Below are 27640 nucleotides of genomic sequence, written 5' to 3' on the forward strand. Positions count from 1 at the left end.
CTTCCTGGAAGATTGACAGCCCCTGGTTCAGTAACGGAATCGAGAGCTTCCGTTGTTGAGCGAAGCCTGCGTTAAAAAAAGAAATAATTCCCTGCTTTGAAAGTGTCCACGAAGAACGCCCACTCTGGATTTTACACGGACCTACAGGGTATGAACGTGGAGTGGACGCTTCAAACAAAGTGTAAGAGGAGGTAGACCTGTACGTTTGATGGCTGCTGGGGATGGAGCCCAGCTGCCTGCCACAGTAGCGGCCAGTCGTAGCGTGGAAAAAGCGCTCGAGGAGGCTGCCACGAGCGGGGCTCTCAACTTGTCAAACCGTAAACTGAAGGAGTTTCCTCGGAGCGCCAAGAACTATGACCTGTCCGACATAACACACGCAGGTTAGCTTGTTTTTCACTTTTCTAAGTAAGTTGAAAAAGCCTGCCATCATGCTAGCTTTAATTATGAGAGACGCCTTTTGTTGTATCGCCACCTGCTTCTTTCTGCTCAGGGCGAACACTCATCCTTCCCCTCCCCGCCGCGTTGCACAACACTGTTTTCAAAGTTTCCCCGATCCTGTCCTAGCTACATGGCCAGCCTCTCTACGTTTTAACTGACTTGTTTTATATGTTTCATAGCGACTTCTTGCTTCGGCAGGTTAACGTGACTAACCGTATGAACGTCAAGTATCTCTAACAGGGATTCAGCCTCGTACAGCTGGCCCGTCTCCCACGGGCCTGAGCGGCGCCGTTAGCTGCTAATATAACTCCCAAATACGTTTCTGCTTAAGAGCTTCAAACATATGAGGTTGTAGTTCCGTTTCTAGTTGAGCACAGTCATAAGTATCGCTTTTAAGAAAGCTGCTATTCTCAGGAAGCTAACTTCCAACGAGAAAAGGAAAAAACGCCAGACGAGTTCCTCTTCCTCAACTTATCATGTGAAACCCTCAACGGGGTTTAGACTTTGTGTTTACCGGTGATTCATGCTAGTTATCATTATCAAAGCAGAGTGCTGTTGGTAACAGAGTAAAAGTAGTAAAAACAGTGAAGTAGATGTGGATTAGCCTAGCGATGGTGAAAGAGGATTACCTCATCCAAGCGGGTGAAATTAGTCTGATCGCAGTGCTGCTGCTGCTTTGCATATTGTAACCATCTGGCTCTTTGCTTTACGGGCATGAGTGGGGCACTCATGACTGTGGGGGATAGCTGTGTACAGCATTAATGTTGGGATGTCGTGGTTTTACATTAAAGATCAGTAGTGGAAGAAGTGTGAACCTGTTCAAGAACCTGTGTTGGATGAAAGAGTCAAGCACAGCATTTAAAGCCACTACTCTGTTGTGAAATGGTCCCTCGTGGCCTAAAGGAGAGGCATCTGAACGACATCCTCTGCAACAGTGACTTGATCAGCTTGCAGCAGAGAAACTGGACTTGAAACTGGGCTAGCTGGTTAGCAGCATCTGATCTTTCAAAATAAGAGGTGGGATCCAGTAATCCCCAACAGTAAAAATCTTTTGTAACATTTTTTGGGCGGATTCGGTTCAGTGTATATAGGCCCAAATCACAACAGTCACCTCGGCACTTTAGGTAAAGACTTAACGCTAATACAGATAAACCCAAACAACCAGATTCCTCCTGATTGTTGGCAACAGTGGGAAGGAAAACTCCCTTTTAACAGGAAGAAACCTCTGGCAGAACCAGGCTCAGGGAGGTCAGGCATGTGCTGTGACAGGGTGGCAGGCTAAAAAATAAAAGCTAAAATAAGCTGCAAAATATACCTGGACATCTATTAGTTACAGTATCGCTGTCCTAATCTTTATCATTTATCTGGGTGTTTGAGTTTATCCATCAGCTTAAGCTCTGCTTTCTCTCACTGAGTGGTGACTGTGATATGAAAGAGGCTACGATGCTTGGATTCTGATTGGGTGTTTATGTCCCAAGGCCTCGCTTAAATGCCTACTTGACACATCATTTTTCCTGTGTGTCACTCAGTCAGTGCTTTTTGATAATAAAGGATGAGGAAGTATTTCAGGCTTTCATCACTATATCATCAAAGTGAATGCCGCTGAGACTGTTAATGATAATTCTGTTTACATACTCTTCACTCTATAAGGTTAAGTGTATGAATTGAACATTTGGAGACTGAAGTCTTAGCAGAGAATTAAATTTTCAGATGCAGTGGTGCACAGACTTTCATATACTACGCGTTTGTGGCTTGATTGGAGAAGCGGTGACACACAGCCCTTTAACAAATGTGTTAGTTACTTAATAAAGCATTTTTTATTTAAAGTTTAATACATTTGCGAGGCATGTGGCAGAATCTTGAAATCAGCGTTTCAGTTGTCCTCATTAACAAGGCAGCTGCTGACATCTGTCATTCACACTGGCTCACAGTGACTCAGTTGTTGTTTAGCAGGAAACAGTCAGTTTTGTAGCATCTAGCCTGTATTTGAGTGTCTTGCCTAATGAGATGCTTTGAGTTTCACAGAAGTACCTGGTAGTTGTGCCTCCTGACACAGACGTTATATCAGCAGAAAACTGCACCCACTGATTCTGTGATTGTAAGGGACGTACTCAGTTAGTGCTGATTCACCAAGCTGTTCTGGAGCTATAGTGCTGTGAGGTTAGGTTTCGGCTAATCCCCAAGTATGCTTCAATGCAGCAAGCAGATTAAATGGACTGCTGAGAAACTTAGGTAACTTTTTCTTAAGCATTTTAAGAAGAAAATTGTTGAAGAATTGAAGTTGTCCTGTAGTGTCGTTCGCCACGTCTCCAAATTCCTAATAAAGGCTGCTGGGGTCCTGCTGGTCGTACAGCTATGCTGAGAGCACGAGGGGATTTGGACAGCCGGCACTGAGAACCCCAGCTGCTCACTTGGTGTGTGTGTGTGTGTGTGTGTGTGTGTGTGTGTGTGTGTGTGTGTGTGTGTGTGTGTGTGTGTGTGCGCATTTGTTTATGTTTTACATTTTTCATATAGATACAGTTATGTGCCAAAGTCTAGAGACACCCATCATGTCTTCATATTTGGAAATGAAGCGTATAAGGCAAAAACAATACGATAGAGTACTGGTATTACCACCTCTGTCCCATACTGTTATTTATTCTAATAAATCCTCCTCGGTCCTGTCCCTTCTGGTTATTGACAGCTTCTGTTTGTGAGGCTCACACATCAACATCAGAGCTGATTCTAGACCTGACATCTCAGATAATGTTGGAGTAATTATCTTATCTTGGCAAATCGACCGCAACAACATTCTTGCTTTAAAAAAATCTCATGTATTGCATATTTGGTGATACATAAACAAAAGTATGTTAGAACGTACTTTTTGGGACACGTTCCTTCACCATTGCTCCTGGTGATCCTGTTTGAAATGCATTCTGTGATGACTGGCTGCCTCATGTCCACACCACCACCCGTTCAATTGACGGACATCGTTCATAGCCACCAACAGCTTTAGTGAAGGTTACAAATGATCTTCTTATGGCCTCTGACAGTGGACTCATCTCTGTGCTTGTCCTGCTAGACCTCAGTGCAGCGTTCGATACTGTCGACCATAATATCCTATTAGAGCGATTAGAACATGCTGTAGGTATTACAGGTACTGCACTGCAGTGGTTTGTATCATATCTATCTAATAGACTCCAATTTGTTCATGTAAATGGAGAGTCCTCTTCACACACTGAGGTTAATTATGGAGTTCCACAGGGTTCAGTGCTAGGACCAATTCTGTTTACATTATACATGCTTACATGTATAATGCAGCTGCAGCAAGAGTCCTGACAGGGACTAGAAAGAGAGCAGATTTCTCCTGTTTTGGCTTCCTGTTAAATCCAGAATTCAAAATCCTGCTCCGCACATACAAGGTCTTAAATAATCAGGCCCCATCTTATCTTAATGACCTTGTAGTACCATATCACCCTATTAGAGCACTTCGCTCTCGCTCTGCAGGCCTACTTGTTGTTCCTAGAGTATTTAAAAGTAGAATGGGAGGCAGAGCCTTCAGTTTTCAGGCCCCTCTTCTGTGGAACCAGCTTCCAGTTTGGATTCAGGAGACAGACACTATCTCTACTTTTAAGATTAGACTTCAAACCTTCCTTTTTGCTAAAGCATATAGTTAGGGCTGGACCAGGTGACCCTGAATCCTCCCTTAGTTATGCTGCAATAGGTGTAGGCTGCTGGGGGACTCCATTGATGCACTGGGTGTTTCTCTTTCAGTCACCTTTCTCACTCACTATATGTTTATACACCACTACATTCAATTATCAGTTATTATTAATCTCCAGCCATCACACTGTCAGCAAGGGGCAGAGAAAGGGTGATGGAGACCTTATTGATGTACTGCTGACCAACTAAAGAAGTCAATGATATTAGGCCACATGTGATTATCTTATTTTCTGTAAACAGCTCCATAGTATATCTTGTTGAGTCTGGGTAGAGACATAAATCCCTTGGGGGTTCTTGTCCACACTTGAGCAGTTGTGTGTGGGCATAATGTAGGTATGCTAGCACCAACCCCTGCAGGGGCCCACAGTGCAGTGTGTGTCTGCCCACGGTGCCTCCACAGGGGATCCAAGGGAACATATTTGGGAAGTGTTGCTAGAAGCTACAAAGCTATTCTGTACTTTGTGAACTGGGTGAACACACTTTAACACACAGTGGGTAAAATAAGTATTGAACAAATTAAATATATTTCTAAAGATGCTAATGAGATGAAATTCTCACCAGACGTCTGTAGCGACCCATTCAGCCCACGGATGCTAAAGAAATTAATCACAGAGGTCCATAAGTTATGTGTAATAATGAGATCTGGGCCAAAATCACACCTGAGCAATTCGTGCTACTACAAATATATGTACTACAAAAATTGGTGATGTGTTCAATACTTATTTTACCTGCTGTGTGGCTTCAGTATGGATTCTGTATGGCTTCGAGCCTTGTTGTCAGTAGCTGGCATCTGCTCTGTGAGAGAGAGGTCTTATTTCCTTTACTCTGCGGATGTGGGCGGCATGTTCACTCAGTCTTTAGTTCTGCTTTTTCTTCTGTGAGCCTCCCTGCTTTCCCTTTCCGATTACCGAGCAGGTTCTGTTAGCCAGGCACCATGTTTCCATCCAGCTGTCATGTCAGTGTAAGAGACTAAAAACATCACAGTGAGTCTATGAACCAACCACCAGTTTCCTCAAACATATCCATGGGAATACTGAAGGAGCGTCTCATGAACTGATAAGACTAGATGGGACATCTCATTGTGAGGAAAAGGGTTTTCTTTTTTGTTGGTGAACAGGGCAGCCTGGTGGTCTTCATGGATGGCTCTGTTAATCAGAGTCTTTCACTTTAGTTCAGAGTGAGTTTTCAGTATGACATCTTTTCATGGTGGTGCTTTTAGTAACAAACATCTGTTTGCTTTAAAGGTTGCTGCTGTTTTTTCTCTCTGATCCAGAGTCTGTCTTCAGCTTTAAGGACGATAACTAGTTTGGGTCTGTGGCCTGTGTGTGTCTGTGTGTAGTCAGAACTCCAATGTTCCCATAGCTGTTGGTCTTCAGTGTGTAGGAAGTTGTGAGACATGTTACTGTTATTTTGATCTGTTTGTAAGGACTGACAATAGTTTATGGTTTGTCCCATCTTTCTAAGCCCCGCCCCTCCCTGAGCCTGGTTCTTCCAAAGGTTTCTTCCTGTTTAAGGGGAATTCTTCCTTCCCACTGTCACCAAAGTGCTTGCTCATAGGGGGTCGTCTGATTATTGGAGTTTTCTGTGTTCTTGTGGGGTCCTTTTCTTACACTAGTAAGTGACTTGAGGTGACTGTTGTTGTGATTTGGTGCTAGTTTAAATAGAGCTGAACTGAACGTTGTATTTGGAACTTGAATAAGTTTCACGGTATGTGAGTGTAGAGTTTCCTCCTGCTGATATGTTTTCTTTCCTTGTTAAAGCTGTTTGTTGTTGTTTAACCACATTGTTTTAAATGCATTAAATTCCAACAGGTCCGGCGTTCCAGGCTACTTTATTATTCAGGAAGTCGTAGCCTGCTAACCACTACAAACTGGATGTAAATTCCAACAGTACGTTTCCATTTTTCCAGTTAAAAGTTTAAAGTTAACCTGTTTCATTAAAAAAAATATGAAGTAATCTACCATCTTCAATTCCCAAAAAGGACAGCTTTTACAACAGGGCAGTAGCCCTGATCAGTGCAAATAGCTGACCTGACTGGCTACCTCCCTGGACTTTTTGGGGGGGGAACGATGTTTAAAACAATAATAATATTTATATTTATAACAAGGTGCAATTATAATTAATGTGCAATAATAACAGTTTGCAATACACATGCACTTATTCTTCTTTTTTTTATTACTAAGTTAATATACTGTGTTGTGTTGTTTGTGTTGCGTTGTGATGTGATGTCTCATATCGTGTTGTGTTATATGTAGTGCCGACGTAGGACAGTTTTCCAATCTCATTGTACTATGTATGACTGTGCAATGACAATAAAGAGAGTTATCTGATCTTAAATAGTCCGGTATAGGAGAAAAAATAACACGTTCTGTGTTACGGGGCCATGACAACACACATGACCTAGAGACCACATGATCCATAAACCCAGGTCACATAGTCCTGTGTTTTTCCCTGAAACACAATCTACTACTATTGGTGTGTAAATAATCGAATTGTGTGGAGAGGACCGCCTCCTCTATAATGAAAGCTGAGGCCGTCCCTCTCTTACGTAACAGCAGATTCACTGTGCAAGTGGGTAGAAGACGGGGCCTCGAGGGGTTGAAGTAAATACTGTATGTGCACATATACCCATTTATTATTATTATTGTTATTATTGTAGCAAACGTCAAAGTTTTTACAATTTGATAGATGAAATATGTGCTTCTTAATAATGTGGCTGTAGGTTGTTGGTGTCTTTAATCAAGAGGTAGGTTCAGGCGAGTTTAAATGAAAGGAAAGTAGTTTAACAGATTTATACGAACTGTAGTTTAGGTCAGTTATGGAGCCTCCCTGTCCTCAAACTGTGCAACTGCATTTAAGACATAAGTGCTCAGAGTTTCTAGAACACGTTTGGTGCCAGTACAAACCTTTACGTCACTGGGTTTGGTTGGTTGGTAGCAGTTAGACTTACAATAGTTTCTGTTAGCTAACCAGTGACAAAGCTGATAACTCAGTGGAAAACAAACTAAAACTAAAAAGAAGTCTTTAAACAATGTTATTTATATGTTTTTACCTCCAACCACCATGGGACATTTATTTAGTTAGATTTAGTTTTTCATGCCCATCATGCATTGTGTCGTATTATTTGTTTGTCAGTGTGCTGAGCAGCATGTTCTGCCTTTTGCATGGACACACTGAGCTTTGCATATGGAGCTAAAGCAAAACCTGCAGTCTGTATGGCTTTAACAGAACGAAGACGGGAGGTGTGACAGGATAAAAGATAATGAATAAAATAATAAGGGCTTCAAATAATGAGGCAACATTCTCAGTCTGTTTCACATGAGTCAGAGCTGCTAGTTATACTGCTGGTAGGAAACACGCTGCTGGAACACGCTGCTGGTTAAGATCGGGTCATATCCAAACATCTCGCTATGATTTAAATGGTAACTTGCTGCACGTCTCCATCACTCACAGAAACATTTAGATTCCCACCTAATGAAATAGTGCAGTTTCTGTCTATTCTCACACACGCTGTACCGAACGCCTTTAGCTTCTGTCTGTAGTGCTGCTCATCGGCTTGCTATCACTAACACTGTAACAGGAATCCACACAGCCACATCCTGTCTTTCAGCAGACACAGAGTTGTGTTGTCACTGGCAACATTGCGAAACAAACAGCATCAGAACAGACGTTGTGGTCTGATGCTGTCTTATGAAAAAGAGCCAGGGTGAGGGGAAGAGGTAGCTGGTTGCTACATGGCGCTAAATCGAATGTATAATAAAGCTTGATGTCGCTCACAGCAGCAGGAATGCTTGTTCAGTGCATATTTAATGCTGTAAAGTAGTCAAACGAGGTCATTTCCAAGACGCGTGGTTGGTCGAACTCTAGTAAAGTAACTTTAGTCTATAACTGTCAGTCAGTATTAGATGTTCTGACACACACGAATACAAATGTAAGGTTGTCTCATATGTCGAGCACTTGTTGCTAAGTTGTTTCATGTTATTACAAAAAGCGACGCACACGTTTGCCTACAGCCTCTCCTTGTGACTCATTTATTTGTGTCTTCTCAGTTCTTTTGTTGTCTCCTGGCAGTGGTGCCTGCCCACTAACTCAGGCTCATGTTGTTAACGTGAACACACCTCAGCACAGGCAGGTGGAGAATGTGCAGGAAACGTGATATGGGACAATCAGTAATGGAGCCAGTTTTTCATAAGATCTGCTAAACAGATCCTGCAATGACAGTTTCAAATCTGGATTCATCACTCTGAACTGTGTTGCTACTGATTTTCAGTGCAGTGTTTGTGTAATTGGATCCACCTCAGTGTTTATCTCATTTCCCTTCCTTAGAGATGGCTTCTTGACAACACATCTTCCAGTGAGAGTTTGTGATGAAGCGTCTGCAAACAAAGGATCAGATTTCATTTTAAATGTCATTTTTAGCCCCGTCACGTCTTTGAGTTATCCAGTTCCCTCTAATTGTTTTAAGCACAGCAGTCGCATCCTAGAAACGACTAAAGCTGGTAAAAAAATGTACAGCAGGGGTGGACAGCATAGCCAATGGATTATATAATGATATTTATATTTACATAAATACTCGACCAGGTACTTGCCCAAGTACTCGTGGGAGACACTGCTGTGTTTTGTAGTAGTGGTGACTTTCTCATGAAACATAGATGCGTTTTGTGCAGATGAAGTCCAGGTTATGTCCATCTGTCCATCTTACCTGGATAAATATTCAGACTTTGAAGGCTGTAATGTTTCAGTGTGTCAGCTGTGATCAAATGAAGCTCATAACACAAACAAACGTGTGCTGAGCAGCTCCTCAGGCCCGCTGTTATGCAATACAGGGTGGAACATAAGAGGGCCGATGACTTCATTTGACTTTTTTCTTTTTTAAACAATGAGTTTAAACCTGTTTGATGTCTCGAGCTCGTGTCCTGTGTTATCATGCTGTAGGTGTTTGGAAGCCCTCCACCGAGTTCTGTCTGATCAATGTGTGAGAGGTGACGTAAGTGTCCAGGATAAAGCCTCCTGCAGAGCCTGTAATTAGATGCAGAGCTTTGCTCTGACAGGAAAATCCTCCTCTTTCTACTGATCTGTTTAAAACCTTCAGCCCCCTTTTAAGCCTCATGATCTGCTTTCATTGTTCCAGTAAATACACCTTCCCTACTTTTACATTTTGGAAAACTTGCAACTCTATTTAAAAGTAAACGTGCTGCCATTGTGACCGAATGTCAGTAATAGCCATGCAATCCACACATGCAAAGAAATGAAACTATAGATGTTGACTTGTGTGTAATGACTAGAGATGGCACGATACCACTTTTTTATGTCCGATACCGATATCATAAATTTGGATATCTGCCGATACCGATATGAATCCGATATAGTGTTTTTTAATCAACAAAACTCTTTTTTAATATCTTGCTGCATTTTGTATAAGTTCATACTCAAGTTTAAAACAACAACTACACTAAAGCTATTCTGTTATACCTGTATGCAAAAAAAAAATTTCATAGTTCAGCAATACTGATCAATCTAATAAACTTAAACCTACACCATCCTCCCTATTCTGGTATTTTAAAGAGTACTTAGCGTAAATATTAAGCAACCTAACTAATAGGGTTCCAACTCCCAGCAACAACAAAAATAAATAAATAAAAAATAGGGAACCACCCCTCACGCTCCACCTCATGATGCTTAATCGACGTAATCAACCTTAATTTGATGCAGTGTGGAAAAAAAAAAGCACAGAAATCAATTATTTTTCAAGAAATATTAAATAGATTCAACATCTTTCTTCAACAAAATTGCAGACTGCACAGATGGTACCTTCCCAAAGGAAAAAGTACTATAGCTTACTAGGGTATATATATTAGACTTAATAGTCACTATATACAGTAATTGACTTCTATTCATTTTACATCAAATTAAAACTTTGGCTGTCAGATAATTATTTATTAAAAGCTAGACATTTTAAATGAGAATAAGAAAGAAAAGTATGTCTTTGTGCCCCCTTTTCCCAGTTAATGCCCTATCGGCCCCCCTGGCTAAACTTTGCTAAATCCGCCCCTGCACAGTTACCAGCGTCAGCTACGTAGAAAAAGATCCTTGAGTAGAAAGTAATAATAAATAAATTCTAACAACAGCTGATCAAGCTTAAACGTGCTGCTGTTGTTCAGCCGCTGGTTTCCTCTTTCTGGTGCAAAGTGGGCCAAAAGCAAACTAGAGACACGGACTCGACAGAAAAGCCGATCAGCTGATCGTTAAGCAGTTTCATGATTGAAGTAGCAGCCGCTCCATATATCGCTTGGTAAGCTTAACGCAGGAATGCTTTACAAACATTCAGAGATGGACTTACACACTTGCTTTACTTCTCTCGGGATAACTTTGTCGGAGATGAAATGCCGGGTTGCTAGCGAAGCTCCACATGCTATCCAGACCACCGACAGGTCCCGCATGCCACAGCCGCTCTATCACGTGATGCATACTGCTCCGACGTGCTAACGTTCTGAGGCGAGTTACGGCGTGTTGCAAGTTTTGTGAGGTGCTTTCGTGATATTTAATGGATCGGATTACATTTTTTATTTTTCTCCGATATCCGATCCAGTAATTTAGGTCAGTATCGGACCGATACCGATACGTAATATCGGATCGGTCCATCTCTAGTAATGACACAGTGAAACAGGAAAGTATTGAACAAAAATGTATTTAATACTTTGTACAGAAGCCTATTGATGAGGTAACGTCCTGTATAGAGAAACTAGTCACATGACTTTGGCCCATTCTTCCACATAAACAGTGCTCCATAACCTGCTCCATAAGCCCCTACTTTGAACTCTGACCTTTAGCTCTTTCCACAGATGTCAGATTAGAGTCAGGCGATTGGCTGCGCCAGCTTTATTTTCTTAACCAATTCAGAGTCTCCTTGGCCGTGTGTTTGGGATCATTGTCTTCATTTCATCTTCATCATCCTGGTAGCAGAAGGTCTCGGTACGTCTTCCATTCATCCTTCCTTCAGTTACATGAAGCGTGCCCAGAGCGTGCTGGTCCTTCCTCCAGACGTGTCTCATTTGACCAGTTATTCACATCCATTGCTGATACGGTTGAGAACAAAAAGCATCAATGAACCTGATGGATGCACAAATGCTGTGAAATGTCACGTTCCAATTAGCTTCACCATGATGTCTGTAGTTAATGGCATTGACAGTGAGGCGTTATGGTTAATCTGACAGTGTTTATATATATTTAGGTCCCTTATAGCAGACGTGGAGCTTCAGAGCTGCCGTCTTACTGCTGACAGGGTTCATTACCCTGTGTTTTACTGTGCCCTCTGGCCACAGCACAATCATTGATCCACAGCAGCTGTTAATGGCTCTCTGCTCACTGTCAGAGTGTCTGCATATGGACCAGGGCTCAAACTGGTTAGGCCTGTGACTTTTACTGGAAAATACCCACAGAGTGTGACGGTGGCACAGGGCAAGTGAGAGCTTGCTATAACCTGCATACTGTTTTTTTCTTGTTATGTGCTTTTCCTTGTTTATATTTTTGATCCAGTTTCTCCGAGCTAATAATCGCTGACCCTGTTCTTAAGCCTGGTGAAACATCTCCACACCCACTGTGGTAATTTAACGGGAGTCGATCCAGGTCAGCAGGTATCCTGAAGTGGCCGATAATCCTGTGAGACAGGGTAACACTGAACGACCTGTGACATGAAGGTAGAGGGTTACTCGCCACCCCTGCAGAAATGAATATATTCAGGTCTATATTTGTACACATGCATTACTTACCCTTGATATTCAAGACGCAGAAAGTAGCTCTGATGATGTGTTAGCTTAACAGCGATCCAACATTTGTTCCTGCTTGGTTAGATTTGAACTTTTTCCAGAGTGTGCAGCAGCATGTGCAATGCTTAGCAATGAAAGTCGTTGTTACTTCTCATTGAGTGAACACATACAGATCTAACTGGTCTGAATTTTCTTTGATTGAAATACAGCCAACAAGGAGGAGTCATTTAATAACCATAAACATGATATATATTTATATTAACAAAGCATTTTTATATCTAAGTAATTGAACAATGACAGGTAAAGTGAGTCAGGGAAAAGAAAACGCGTTTGTAGCATCGAGTAACACAAAAGTACAAAGTTGCGAAAGCGAGTGAGAATTAAAGAATTTGAAGAAAAGCTCTCTGGAGCATGTGCAGACTGATATTACTAGATAGTACTAGACCACATTTATTTCAAGGCTTTCATAACATTTTTAAAGTAAAATAATATAAAATTTTGTAATTTCTAAAAATATGAAATTGTAAAGTTTTTCACAGGCCCATAAAAAAATACATGGACCAGTAAAACTGAGCCCATGAGGGTGTTGGGTGGATTTTAACATGTGCACCTTCATAACGTCTCGTTGCCTCCTATTAATGTCAGAAACAACACAGAGCATTTTTTAAGCCTTAGTGCAGTTTGCATATTTATCTTATTTACTCTGTATTTGACTGTACTTGAAATTATAGATTTTTTTCAAGAAAATGTTTTCTTTAGATAATGACACTTTAATGTAGCACGTAAATACAAATGTCGTAGTTAAACATTAAAACATTGTTCATTTTGTCTTTTTGCTTTTGTATAATCACTCGATTAACTAATAGAGTAATTGATAGATTATTACAGCCCTACACACTATGTGGACAAAGTTTTTGTCATATATTTGAGTTTCTGTTCTGCTTCTTCAACACGCGTTTTACTTTTTTCAGTTCTTAATGTTTTGTCTTTTGGGTTGTGTGCAGCTGAACTGCTTTGAGTCCCAGAGTGGGAGCGAGGACTAAATAATAAGAGAATAAAATAAATGTAAATAAAAAGAACATTCAGGTTTTTTAATCGTATATTAGATTTTATAGAGTATCGTGGATTTGTTCTCTTCACCTCTACTGTAGACACTGAAGGAAGTAAGAAGCTGCACCGTGTGTCCTGACGAGGAAATCCAATCACATTTCAGCTCAGCTGAATGTGAGCTGATTCCCCAGAGAGGACAGAGAAAACAGCAGTGTTTGAAGAGAGCTGGTCTGAGTCAGCTTTGACAAAAGGTTTCAGTTCTTATCATGGTGACGTGCTGGGCCGCCTCCTCGCTGTGGAGCGTTTCTGCTTAATGCCAGGCTGAAACACAGCAGGACACTTTCTAATGTGAAATCAGTCTGACTCTGCTAACAAGGTCAGCAGAGTTTGGGCTGGTGAGGTTTTCTTGGGTAAGGTTAGGGAATAACTAGCCGACTAATCATCGGTGTTGTCACTACCTGGTACCAGGCTTACTAGTCATTTAATCTATTTCTTAACTAAACTGAAAGAGATTTTACAAAAACTCCACACCCACACAGTGACGGTGTCCTGTTCTCACCAGCCGAGATCTTTGATTTAGGCTTCAGCAGGAAATATTTGTAGACCTACGACCTGCTTGTGCTGGTGTGTTTGGTGCTAATTACTGTACCGTGTGTTTGTGTCCCAGTTAATTTGCTGACATTTCTGAGTCCTTATATTGGTGATTGTTATCGTCTCACTCATAAATGAGGAAACTTGCATCTAAAAATTAGCCATAAATGCCCAGGAGGATCTGATGGTATCGAACGGCCCAATGACAATAGTTGGGACCTGCACTGACCCAACGTTAAGTTACATTTTTAGCCCTCGGCCATGAAAGGCTGATGTGATATCGTCGTCATTATGCCAGGCAGGAGGTGGGCGACTGGAATACCCAAAGTTATGAATGCAATAACTCAAGAACGAAGCAAAGTAGGAGTTTTACACTGATCCCATTGGTGTATCTCTTAAAAATCTTGGAGTTTGATGAATCTCAGTGACCTTGACCTCAAAGTCAGGGGTCAGAGGTGCAATAATTCCAGATAACAATGCAGTGTAGGATTTTGAAATCAATGCAGGGGCGTGCACATCAGGATATACCTCGGGTCACAGTGTCGGGTTTCAGGGGTGTGTGCGATTACATAGACACAGCTACAGCACAGATGTCCTGTTGAAGCATGAACATGTCAGCCTCTGACCTCTGACCTGAGATTCAACCTTGTTTGAGATTATTAGTGGATACACTCGTGGTATCAAATGCAAAGTGCTAGGTGACTTCTTTCAGGGTTATTGCATTCATGAGATTATCAGGAAACTTGACCTTTGACCTTTAAGTTTACCAACACATACAAAATATAAACAAATAAAAACAATATTGTAAAGTAATTAAAACAAAAAAAATGTATCAAGTTGATCCTTTGACTGCATTTGTTCATTTAAATGTCTAATTTGAGCTGAGACGTGACTGCTGCGCCATGCTGTCTTCATGGTGACTGACAGTGTTGTACAGTAATGTGAAAGGCAGGAGGCGGTGGTGGTTAAGTCTATGCTGCAGGTTTTACAGTGCAAGCTGCTGTATGTGGCATAAAACAAAGATCTCATTCATAAAAACATTTAATAAACATTTGGTCCATTTTAACATTTGTATCAATGTATCTACAACTATTGAAGTTTGGGCCGTTTGATGTTTTCCAGATCTGTCAAAGAACCGCCTGTGTGAGCTGCCAGAGGAGCTGTGTCAGTTCATCTCCCTGGAGACACTGAGCCTGTACCACAATGGGATGCGGTCCCTGTCCTCCAGCCTCAGCAACCTGCAGGCTCTCACCTACCTCAACCTCAGGTAACTCCTACACACCGCAACACATGACTCTGATTACTGCACTGCATTGTTTAGCAGTAGCGTTGTATTCTGTTGTAGTAAGTAATGTTGTGACAAATGTAGACCTCCAACAGTTCTTAGAGCCGTGGTAATGGAAGAGCAGAGGTAACGTGCTTCTGTCGTAACGTCAGATGGAGGCCAGTCCTACTTCAAAAACAGTGAGAAACACTGTTACTGCAGCAACATTTCTGGCAAAATTTAGCTTTGGTCCTGAACTATTTTAGGTGGACTGTTGGGCCACGTTCAGTCCAATAAAAATGCTGTTTTTGTTCATATAAAATGATACATTTTAAAAACAAACTTACTGAGTAGTCAGCAGTCATAGTTTGGTATCAGTGACACAAACAGTGATCATTCCATCTGTACACTGTTCATCCAGTCTATATAAAACAATCACTAATCCAACTGTTGATAATAATCAGAGAGCACACAGTAGGCTGGTAGAACCAGGCGCTGGTTAGTGCAAAGGCAGCAGTCGGTAATCAGGTTCACCTCTGAGGTGAGCCTCTGTGTCTTAGTGTTTGTTAATGTGGGCCTGGACACTTTAATTTTGCTGTTGCTAGGAGACAAGGCGAACCCTCCAGGTTGTTGTTAGTTGGAGCAGGAAAAGTGCAGCTCACAGCAAACACACTGTGTAACGTAGTAAAGCATCTAACTGTGTTTGTGTGCAGTCCCAGGTCACACCTCCTAAACTGCATCACTCTCTCTGTGACTCCACAGTCGTAATCTCCTGTCCAGTTTACAGCCTTCGGTCTTTCAGCTCCCCCTCCTTCGAGTGCTCATCATCAGTAACAACAAGCTGTCTTCACTGCCCGCCTCCATATACTCCCTCACACAACTCAGACAGCTGGTACAACACACTCACACCGTCATTTCTCCTTGAAATGTTCTGTTTGTACTGTGGAGGGTACAGTGGTACCCCTCACAGCATCCCTTTCACCTTCCTGTGATTCACAGTCAGACGTCCAGTCTTACAGTTTAATCACTCAGTCACATTTCTGTGTTGCAGTTTTCCTCTTGGTTTATTATAGTTTTTTCTCTCTCAGGATGTAAGCTGTAATGAACTTCAGCGTCTGCCAGCAGAGCTCGGGCAGTTGGAGTGTTTGAGAGACTTGAACCTAAGAAGGAACCGGCTCACCACGTTGCCTGAAGGTACAAATAAACTTGGAGCCCTTTGCCACTCATGCTTACTAAATCCACAGTAGGAATAGAGAGTGCTGAACAGGCCAATCAGAGAGGGAATGTAGATAATATAATATAGAAGTGAATTCTTATTGGATCGACGTCCAGTGGTGAAGGAGTTGAGGTTTCAACTGTATGAAGTCAGTTTAATGTTTACGAAGCTCCAAGCCCGGAGCGACTGACTCTTACCCTCTCTGTTCCCCACACAGAAATATCCGAGCTGCCCCTCGTTAGGCTCGATGTCTCCTGCAACCGAGTTTCCCATCTGCCTTTGTGCTACCGTCACCTCAGGCATCTGCAAAGCATCTCACTGGATAGCAATCCACTGCAGATGCCACCAGCGCAGATCTGCTCCAAGGGCAAATACCACATCTTCAAGTACCTCAACATGGAGGCCTGTAAGAGGAGCCAAGAAGAGCTGGAGAAACACCTGAGACCCACTGGATTTAACAGCTGGTAAGGACAAAGGTCTAAGAGATAGTCAAGACTTCTTTAACTGGTTGGGTTAAGTCAGTGAAGACGCTGTGTGCAATTTCCTGCTGTAACAGTCAGATCCTAAGAACACGTGTGACGATACATATTTCTATGTGGAGGTGCTACGCCAGCGTGTTTGGATTGTCTGGATATTATAATCCTGTAAATTTACCTCTGAGTAGCAAATACTTTGGAAGAAGCTGCCAAGTTGATTTGCTCAGCGAGGCAACAAAATGATACGACCAAGACACAAACTGTGGGATTTGGTAAATATAATAATAAATGCAGATTCACTGTGTAACTTTATTAGCAGCGTCCTCCTGAAATGCGCCAACAACATTTAGCGTAACTTCCTCCTCTGTGCCTCTTAACGCTTTAAACCCCAACCCCAATGTTCTCTGGTCGCTATGGTAACGCATAAATATTTCTTTCAAAATAAGACGCACAACTGCAACACAAGAAAAGACCCAGGGAAACAGAGTTAACGATAAAAACCCTGAAAACTGTCAATTTCACATCCAAACCTCAACTCTCGCGGCCCCGTACTGGTCCGTGGCCCGGGGGTTGGGCACCGCTCAGTATCCATCTACACTCAAATGAAAATAGTACCATTGTAATTCAATGCATTCCATTTAGCCGCCCAGTAACATTGTAGTACTTGAACCAAGGACAGAGATAAGAGGAGTAACTCTGCTGTGGGAAATCCACTCTAACACTGCACCAGAGCCTAAAAACATGAGTCACTGCCCTTTAGAGCGGCGCTCTTTCACAGTTTGCCCCGACTAACACAATGTTTGCTCTTCTTCATTTTAATGGGTGCTTATGGTGTTTTCCCTGCAGTCTGTCAGACCAGGAACTGTTTCCAGGTCAGTTAGGAGGGCTGGACTCTGGCTTCAACAGCGTTGACAGCGGCAGCAAACGATGGTCTGGGAACGAGGTAACGTTACAGGATACACACTGTCACATGTGACTGCATTATATATTCTTCTATTAATATCTATAATAGTGGATATAGAAATGCATTGTGTAGTATTAGATAAACAGATCAGTGTTTCACTGACATGTGCTGTGTGTTCAGTCTGCTGACGACTTCTCAGAGCGCTCCCTCCGCATGGCTGAGGTCAACAGAGACCAAAGTAACCTGGCGGAGGAAGAAGAGGAATCCAACAGAGGTGAGGAAAGAGGCACAGGCCATAAATCATTGTTTGTGCTGTGAGACGTGTTGAATACCATCGTACTCTTCACAGTGAATGGAAATGCGGAGCAGGTTGACTTCATTGACAGCAGTGTGACAGAGGAAGAGGACGACATCAGGACCAATACATCCACGCCTCCTTCGGTACCAGTCATCCTCACGCCGATCTGCAGCTGTCACGCAGTGTCGTGTCCTGTGTTTGTGTTGATTATGTTGACCGCGTATTGATTTTTCAGGATCAGAAGGACAGATCGTCACCGTTGCAATCCCAGGAGTCAACAACATCCAGGTCAGTGGTGTGAAGCACAGTCAGAGTTTTGCATGGCTGTATCACCTGCAGTAGGTTCAAACCTCAGAGCGCAGGGTCTGCTCTGTAACACCACAAGCAGAAATCTGAATTCAAAATTAAAAGAGGAATATTGATTATCTGCACAAATCTCACCTCCCAAAGTGTAGCTGCAATACTTGCTTTGTGCAGCGCAAAAGTTCTCCAGGTTAAATATGTTGCAGGTTCACACAACATGAATCCACTTCATACTGTATTATAACACTGGAACCCAGAGTGATACATGTTATTAGAAGAAACTTTAGGCCTTTAGTGTGATTGAGCAATGCTGATGCATAACTTTATATTCTGCACACAGCACACTAAACAAAACAAGACTTGGCAAATATATTAAGACTGTTTGCATTTAGTTAGCTAAAAGCTAAAGCTTTGGTAGATGTTGGTGGTGGAAAGTGGTATTAAGGTGCAGTGGCTGATGTCTGTGGCGTAGAGAGTGAAGAGGCCCCCTGTAGTTCCCTGTGTTGCTGATCACCTGGTCAGACACGCAGTGTTGAAGACGCACATATTCTAGTCTTCCTGTCAGGTAATCAACAATCCAGGACGAGCGAGGCATCCACCTGCATCGCTGTCAGATCATCACCCAGCAGGTCTGTCTGATGCTGCTGAATGCACCAGGAAACTGAAACAACATGACGCTCACGCTCCTCTCCGGCTGGTCCAGGGCGTAGACTCGATTGAGTAGGTAGATGCTGGTGTCCTCAGCTCTGGTGTCAGTCTAATGTCAGTCCACATCTGGACCCCTTCAGTTCATCTTCAGTGTCGGCTTGTTATCTGGGTAACAATGGAGGGACAACAGAGTCTGTGCAGGAGGTTATGCGCTCAGTGATACGCTGGGTGAGCCCATTGATGTCCTCACCGTGGGTCTCAGTGGGTGCTTGTCACCTCAAAACAGCCCTCTGACCACCGGTCACACTCTGCATCTTCACAGTAGGCACATAGAGCTGAAAGGAGGAGAAACTGTATGCCTCCCTGACATTAGCATGCAGTCGGTCCGTGGCACAGACCACGTCCTGTGTGAAGGGTGGAAGTGTCATGTCCAAGGTGACGTGGTTGAAGTCACCCGAGACAGCAATGGAGACGCCAGGGTGCTGATTCTGTAACCACGCTGTGGCCGAGTGGATAGTGTCACGTGCACTGTGGGTTAGTAGAGGAAGGAACGTCCACAGCCACCAAGGTCACGTGGGTAAATTCACTTGCAAATGACACAACTCGAGTCCAGCAGCGCACAGTTCAGGCACGCAGTGGGCTCTGTGATGGAGACGTGAGCAGGGTTACACCAGCTGTTAACAAGAACAGCCTCTCTCCTTTCTGACGATCTGAGGGAATGTTTGACTCGGTGTGACGATTGTCGTGGACCTTTGCTCGCGCTGCTGTTGTGATAAAGCTTTTTGTATTTTATGCTGGTGGGTGAGGAAAACTGGAGCCATAGTGCCATGTGTGACTTTTTAAGATCAAATATTTGACATTGACGGGGTTTTGCTGTTTCTGATCTTGGACTTTTCCTACAGATTTCACTGGATCAGCATGATGTTTGGGAAGTTCAGTCCAAAGACCTCTGCAAAGCTTTTGAGTTGTGGTTGAAGGGTCTGTCTGTGGTGGTATGTCCAATTCCAGTCAATCACCACAGGACCAGTCCATCCCAAGTTTGAGATGCTTGATGAAAGTCCGGGTCTGGAGGTATCAGACCCTTTCATACCTGTCACTTGTGCTCAGGGTGAACCTGCTCTCATCTGTGGAAAGGACGGAGCACCGCTCCTGGACCTGTCAGGCCCCAGGGCAGGCAGTGAGCACAGGGCCCAAGTCTGATTGTTGGTCAGAGACGGTCACGCTCGTGGCTTGCTGAAGGTCATTTTCTAGCTCATGGCACAAAGGAGCAGATCCTGGTAATGCTGTTGGGTTAAGCACCTTCTCTGGCAATGTCAAGCTAGAGTTAGCAGTCTCCTTCATGCTTCTGAGACTGTGCTGGGAGGCAGCAAACCTTGTGTCAGTGGCACGTATTGATGTGCCGTCCTGGAGGAGTCGGACTACCTGTGCAGCCTCTGTATGATCCAGGTGTCAGCCAGTCAGCAGTAACACTGACCAAACTCAGCGGCTTTCACCTATAAAACCATTTTATTTATTTTGGACTTTGTCTCATTGTTGCTCCTGTTAGTTTAATTAATAGCAGAGCAGCTCCTTAGACGACCAGATCAGTATCTCACATGTTGAACCGACTTGATGCCATTCTCTGATTAAAACGATATTTGGAACAGCGTATGTGTTTTTCTTTTGTTTAGTTGTGCACGTTTAGCCCTCCGTATTTGCCCGACTTCCTTTGGATAAAGTAAAAGGTTCAAACGTCTGTGAATGTAAATCGTACGTAAACATCAGTAATGGGAAACATTTGGATATGAAAGTTTGTGTTGTTGAAGAGGAATCAGAGTTTAAATGTTGGAAGCTTCTTCTCAGAGAGTCCTAGTTTAGTTTGTATGTCAGCAGCGTCTCTAACAGACAAGCTGCCAGTGATAAGTAATAAGAAGTCCTGGAAGTCGGCTCACGAGCTTGGAAACAATCGGATAAAAAACTCTGATTGTATCCATTTTGTGTCTGTCACTCCCAGATCTAGCCTCCACATCGAGCTGGGCTCTTCATCTTCAGCCTCCTCGTCTCCTCTGTCCCCCTCCAGCCCCTCCCTAGAGGAGCGAAGGAGACCTGGTACCTTGTTTATCTGGCAGGAGAGAGAACGGCTTCAGCAGCAGCAAAAGGAGAAAGCAAGGTTGATACTGACGGAGATATTCTGCTTTTAGCGTCTGCACATTTCTTTTATTTTGAAGATGACTCGGCGTTTCTGCTTACCTTACGTGTCCCTCGAGTCAACGCTGTAACTGTGCTCTCACGTCTAATTATACGCTGTTGCCTGTCTTAACCTGTTATTTTGTAGTTCGCTGAAGTTCTCCACCAAAACAGGAAGTCATGTGGCCACTGCACAGCAGATGGGAAGTAGTTCATGGTAAGGATGGCGTGCAGATAAACACACGTGAGGCCTGCCATAGAGACAAACGCCTGTTCAAAAATCTATGTTAAAGTGGTAACAAAGGGCTGAGGTTCTGCTGCTGATAGTGGCGTGTGTCTCTCTCTAGTGGTACATCACCAGAAAGCAGCAAAGCAGAGAATGGCACATCTGGCCTGCGACACAGATGTGCAGTGAGTACTGTCCTTGTCTTCAGTTCACTGAGGTAAACGGGTTTGTGTGTCTGCTGTTTTAAATCACACTTGTTTCTCCCTCAGAGCGCTGACCAAATGAGCACAGGCGCTCCTTCAGTCTCTCTGCAGCGATCGAGCAGCAAGACAGGTAACACAGGAGAGAGAGTGTGTGTGGGTGGAATGTTTCACAATTACACGCTCTTTTAAATCCCACTGTGCAACATGTGCTGTAACACATCAAAGTGTAGTTCCTCAGAAGCGCACATTTCAGTGAAGCAATCAAGTCTTCCACATACGAGTGGTTGCAGTCACGCTTTGATGAAGAGGAGCCGTGTTGTAATTATGAAATATGTTCGATTCAGTTTGTATGTGTGTGTCATTTTGTGTTGTGATGTGAGTGAGAGTGCGTCTTTAACACTTTGCATTGTTGACGTTTGCATCAGATTTCCCGTCCTCCCCCAAGACGTCCCCTCCTCCTGGTCAGGCCCAGAAACCCAGCAGCTTCCTGTTTCGGACGTCCTCTCACAGCAGCGTCAAACCCACAGGTACCCAAAGAACACGCCACAGCGTCACTCCACAATCCACACACCTTTACACCTTTATTTACCTGTCTGCTTTCAGGGGCCATCTTTTCTCTTGGGGAGTCTGGCAGAAGCGAGTCTCGCACGACGCTGCGCTTGCCTAAAGAGGAAAGACCGGACATCACTCAGCTACGCAAGGTCAGCCCCACAGACCAACACTTCCTCGTGATCTAAACGGGAAACTGGACGCTTGGTGTCACAGTCAGGCTCCTCATAGGACGAACTAATTGTGTTAGTGTCATGGCACCTGAGTGGGGTCTACTTTAAACCATGACGCTCTGTGTCCTTAATCAGACTCTAGAGTCCCGGCTGAAGATCACTCTACCAGAGGATATGGGTGAAGCTCTGGCCAATGGCACCATCCTCTGCCAGCTGGTGAATCACATCCGCCCACGCTCTGTGTCCATCATCCACATTCCTTCCCCAGCGGTGGTGAGTCTGGAAGCCTTGAAACGAAATATGACGCTGCTGTTAGCAGTAGAGTCTGTATGACTCACCTGGTCATTGTCCACTCACCTGTCGGTCGCGTCACCTTTCTTTGTAAAACAAGCAGTTTGTGAGAGCTGCAGCGCGTCTGTGCAGATAAAGTCGGCTCGCTATGATCAGAAACACGAAGTGCTCATACAGGCAGAACGATTCATGTCACAACTAACACTGCTGTTACATATTTGTAGCTTCTTCCTACTTCCTTCTCAGATTTCACATTAAAAGCTTCCAGAAGATGTTGAATGTGAAACAGCAAAGAGAGTGTAAAAGTACAGCTGCAGCTTCCTGCTGTGATGGAGAATAACTCGCCTGTGTGTGTGTGTGTGTGTGTGTGTGTGTGTGTGTGTGTGTGTGTGTGTGTGTGTGTGGTTCGCAGCCCAAACTGAGCCTGGCAAAGTGTCGACTCAACGTGGAAAACTTTGTCGCCGCCTGTCGCCGGCTGGGAGTCCCCGAGGTAACGTGTGCATGTCCCGACGCTGTCCTGGTGTAGTCTGCTGTGATGACAGTGCTTTGAATCAAGTCTAAATCTGCTTTTTGCTGTTCTGCCCTTTGTCCTGTCGTCTCTGATGTCCTAGCTTTAACAATATAACTACTCATATTGTCTTTCTGTGCGTTTGCGTGCGTGTGTGTCCTCTCCTGTCCAGACTGAAGTGTGTGTGTGCTCTGATGTGCTTCTGTGTAAGCTGCCCAATGTGCTGCGCTGTGTGACAGCCCTGCTGGCCGTGGAGGGGGAGGAGAAGGACCGGCCCCGCCTCCACTCCTCGCCTGAGGCTTCGTCGTCCTCCACCTCGCTGCTGTCCGCAGACTTCTTGCTCTTCTACTGTGCAGTCATGGCGCTGCTCTACGTCCTCTACTGCTACCTGCTCCCTTAAAGCAACGACATGTGACACGGAGTACGTTCGCCATAGCAACAGGCTGTTAGCATAGAAAGCAAACGGTGCTCGTGTTGTAAGACCTGTAAGTGTGCTGCTTTGTACTGGTGACTGAACAGAAGCGCTCCGTGATGATTGTCTGTGTCACAGCTGCCTGCACCATCACCAACCATCTCCTGGAAGTTCGTTTAAACCTGGGTCGCTCCATTAGTGACAAGTGAAAGGTAACTGCTATCTGTCCTGATGACACTGGTTATACTGGTGGAAGTCTGAGGGAAACAGAGCCCAGCTGTTCTGTGTATTTGAAATCTCAGGTTAACCAAGTGTCTCATTAGACATGCAGGAGGATGTTCACAGAGAGAAGCTGTGACCAAGTCTCACTGTGTGTGTTTGTGTTGTTGGGCTCGATGCTTTGCATGATTCACAGTTCCTGATGTTTCCTACGCTGGCCCTTGCTGCAGCCCTCTCCCCTCCAGATAATCCTCGCTCTTAGCCAGTCTGTCTGATTAGCTGTACCTGACAGGTGGGCGGGGCCTCTATGCCTGACACACCCATCTAAGGGATCTCTGCTTTTGCTGACCTCGTGAGGAGCTCATAGAGAGCATCTGCACCTCATTATTTAATACAAGAATACACAAAATAAAGGATAATGTTTCCGTCTTAAGCGCTCATGTTGTGATGTTTCCTGATGTGAGCGAGTGAAACATGCCTGCGCTTCAGCAGGGGGCGCCGTTACTGCCTCAGACCTGAGGTTCAAACCCCTCCAGGACGCTCTCTGTGTCAGCTCCATTACTGTCAATGGTCTGTTTGACCAATCACGGTTAACCCGGACTCTAACCTGTCTGTATAAATGTAAACAGGTCATTAAATTATTGCTTTATTTATTTTGTTCTATGTTTGGTTGTCTCGGTGAAACAAGTCCAACATCTTAGTAGTTTTAAAACTTTGTGAGATTAGTGTGCGCACTTTAAGTCACTCCAGCAGGTCAATTAGATGTATCCAGGTAAAATAACCCTGTGACAAAGTTTCCTTTGGAGATTCACAGATGTGATTGGCTCAGCGTGGAAACTTTGCTGTTTCTACTCAGGGCCAGTGTGTGCAACCAACATGACACACTCGTTACTGCAGCTGTTTAACCCGCAGGACGAGACATTTGGGAGATTCAGGCTACATTCAGTGTTTGAGCAAATATTCAAACATCTGAAACTCTGAGTGTAAGCGATAGTGTTTCACTGGGAGAAATAGGAAATGAAAACGGTTTCCTTTTAGCTTCATACACGTCGTCACTTCAACTTCCTTAAAAAAGTTGCTGTGCTTCCTTTCATGTGATGAGCCCTGATTAAAAGTCCCTCTGTGTAACTCTGGGCTTTCTTTATGTGCTGACTTTATTATTTCTATAACTTTCTGTTTGGCTTTACAGCAGTGTCCTTGCTAAGTGAGTGAGTGTGCACATCACCACAGCCTGGTGTTGATCTCACCTCAGACCTTCTCGTCTTCCACTTTAAGGAACTCTGAGGAGCCGGTTTAGCCCGTCAGCGTGGTGTAAACTTCCTGTGATGTCACTCTGCTGAGACACAGTTTGTTGTTTATTCATGATGAGTTTGGCACTGCTGTTAGACGTAACAGCAACTGAATCAGCCCGCTGACTAAAATGGGACATTATTCATGTAAAAACCATTGATTTAAAGACGATGGCTCTTTTTACAAACGATTCATTTCCATCACTGTTGTTGTTGTGGGACTAAAACTAGACGCTGCAGTCTGGCTTTTGGCTTCAGGGCCACTTTACCTAAAGGCTGCTTCAGTCTATCAGCTGTATGTTGTGGGCCAGCTGATTGGATCAGTTTATATAAATGGCACCAAATATGAAGCGACAGTAGCTGCCTCGAGCCTTTAATCTGACGAGATGAGAGAGCAGCACAGCTCAGAGCGGCGAGCAGCGCCTTCCTGTTACACGTGTCTATTGTTTCATATGAACTTTGGTTATCCCAGACTTACATGGGTCCACCTGTAATTCTCTATGTAAATAGATTATGGGCTCATTTACATGTAACACACTGCATTCATCATTATTATTTAATGTGAAGCACTCGGTACCTGAATCAGAAGCTATTGTAAATTTAGTTGTGTAACAAACGTCTAAACAAACAGTAAGTGTGCACATTTGTGTGTGGGCACTTACTTCTGTGCTGTAACTGTGCTGCTTGGCAGGAGCCGCTGTTTCCCCTTAAATGTGCCACATTTGTGAGGAAATAACAGGACAAACTTGCCAGACCTTCTCTGCTGATGCCAAACAGCTTATTCTGCTTGTTGGATTGAAACACGACTCATCGGCCTGTGGAAGAACCGTACGCAGGTACAGCAGCCTGGGTTCATGCAGCTCACACGCTGCTGTTGGACGGCCTCTGACCAGCATGCGTCACAAGTCAACTGGTGTGATTGTGTTGGTTAGTCTGGGACAAACAGGCTGATCCTAGGAGTGTTTGATGGGACTGAGGTCAGCACTGTGGCTAGGCTATTCCAACCTCACCGTCCCCAAACTCTGAACAGAGCACCTTTGGCGCATCTCCCACCAAAGGTGCTTTCTTACCTTATCAGGTAAGAGTCCCGTTATGTCACCTCCACACTTTGACCTGTTCAGGCTCCAGTCAGCACCTGACTGTCAGCACCACATGGTCAGCGTAAGAGTGTCAGAATAGGCTGCTTGGTGCTGACAGAGAAGCTGTGGCAGGTTTTCATGGTGAAGGACGCGCTGTGTGAGAACAGACGCCTCATTGCAACAAACAGCGTTTCCTTACTTTCTGTTTAAAGCTTATTTAACAATTCTCACTTTCTGGAGTTCCTGTTTCAACAGGTTCTTCTGAAGGAAATTTTATTGTATTTATTGTTTTATGGTGTTTAAATTTCTATTTTTGTAGTGGTTACAGACCAATGACCGAGCAAAATCAAGGACACAAGTGTTTATTTCAGTTTAGACATGATATATGAAGTAGGTGCAAGTGATAGTTGTAGAAGCTGAGCTCCGTTCACGATGGCGATGTTGGCTCTGCTCCGCCCCCTCAGTGTGAGTGCAGTGGGATTGATTGGCTCTGGTGTGAGGACGCTGTTTTATACTGATTTAGATTTTTGTCCATTGTAAAACCAAAATAACTGCTTCTTATATCTGACAGTTTTATGAGCACTCTGCTGTTGTTTCAGCTCAGATGTATATTTTTGTAGGTCAAACTGGACGAACACTAACTGATAAAATCCACAATGATGCAGACATATTCTTTAATGTTAGTCCAAATGCATTTGTATTGTATATTTCTACACCTTTTACTAACGAGGATGATTTTTGACTCTTTGTCTGTTGTAATTAAATGATTTCAAAAGAACTTTTTGGTGCTTCTCTGCTGTGTTTGCTTTGCTGCTGTTGTCTTCCTGCAGCTTCAGTGTCTCATTTTGTGAAGCTTACATGCGTCCACCTCGCCTCCTGAAACTGTCTCATCTGTCTTCATTGTCGACCCGTCATGTGTGAGTTGTGACAAACCATCAAACTAATATCAAAACTGCTAATGAGTCTGAAACCTCTCGGTTCAGTTTTTTCTGTTAGAAGAACAAAAACCTTTCAGAGTTTCTATAATACAGTGACAGAAGCATCTGTATTTCAAACCCATTTAAACACCTGCATTAGTCCTGAGGCAGCTCGTGCTCACACAGGTAAGTACACACAGTCAAATGCATCATCTTCAGTAAAGAATGAATACGTCAGTAAAAGTCGTGCTCTGGTATTCAGGGGGACATTTGCACTGTGATGTAGCTGCATCCTCTCATTAAGTGACAGGACTCCTTGGTTTTGTCTCATTAGCAAAGTTTTTCAAATCTGATCAAACCACACTTAGAAATATGCAGCATTATCAAAGTTATAAAGCTGGACATACCCTGTTACTTTGATATTAATGAGTGACTGCTTACTGGTGAATGTGTAGAAGTGTATGTTTCTTACTTGGATCTACTTCCTGCTCTTTCCGTCCCCTTCCAGGATTCTTTGTGTTCACCTCAACTCATCATGGAGGACGAAGGCCTGAGTCGGTTGGCCCAGACTGTCCAGACGTTGTCCGATCTGGCAGACCAGCGAGCCCCAAAAACATGAAGCCTTTGTGGCTGCTAGCTCAAAGCAGTCTCGGCACCCCAGTGCCACGCCAGCAGTATCTCAGGGCCAGTGTTTTATTTTTATATGCTTCATATTTGATCAACTTTACAGAGTTTGTATTAAGAACAGCTTTCAAATTTCATAAAAAAGGTAACGGTTCAAATAGATCTGTAAATCACTCAAGCGCTCGTTGTATCCGTACCATTTTAGAGAGTCTGTGACGTTTTTGTGTACCTGTAGTCGTACTGCAGTGAGTTCAAAACAAACACAAGTGGTTAATGAACAATAAAAAATATATCAAAGCTACAATTTGTTGATGTGAGCGATGGAAAA

At 43.6% G+C, this 27640-nt stretch overlaps 1 protein-coding gene across 2 annotated transcripts; it reads left to right on the forward strand.

The window, feature by feature from the left end:
* LOC143416606 (leucine-rich repeat and calponin homology domain-containing protein 4-like) lies at positions 1-27616 on the forward strand. 2 transcript variants are annotated; one of them, XM_076882024.1, is made up of 18 exons: positions 1-380; positions 14670-14814; positions 15574-15703; positions 15900-16005; positions 16245-16491; positions 17350-17446; positions 17588-17681; positions 17757-17848; positions 17941-17993; positions 20650-20805; positions 20971-21039; positions 21170-21233; positions 21318-21381; positions 21677-21778; positions 21855-21952; positions 22109-22246; positions 22677-22754; positions 27197-27616. In XM_076882024.1, exons 1-18 carry the CDS (start codon positions 209-211, stop codon positions 27305-27307), a joined length of 2016 nt encoding a protein of 671 aa, XP_076738139.1. In that variant the 5' UTR covers positions 1-208; the 3' UTR covers positions 27308-27616. The 2 variants fall into 2 exon arrangements, with proteins under 2 accessions (XP_076738139.1, XP_076738138.1); XM_076882023.1 differs by lacking the exon at positions 27197-27616 and adding an exon at positions 22945-26549.
* The last annotated feature ends 24 nt before the right edge of the window (positions 27617-27640 follow it).

Source organism: Maylandia zebra, linkage group LG3 (genome assembly GCF_041146795.1).
Source record: "Maylandia zebra isolate NMK-2024a linkage group LG3, Mzebra_GT3a, whole genome shotgun sequence".
NCBI lineage: Eukaryota > Metazoa > Chordata > Actinopteri > Cichliformes > Cichlidae > Maylandia > Maylandia zebra.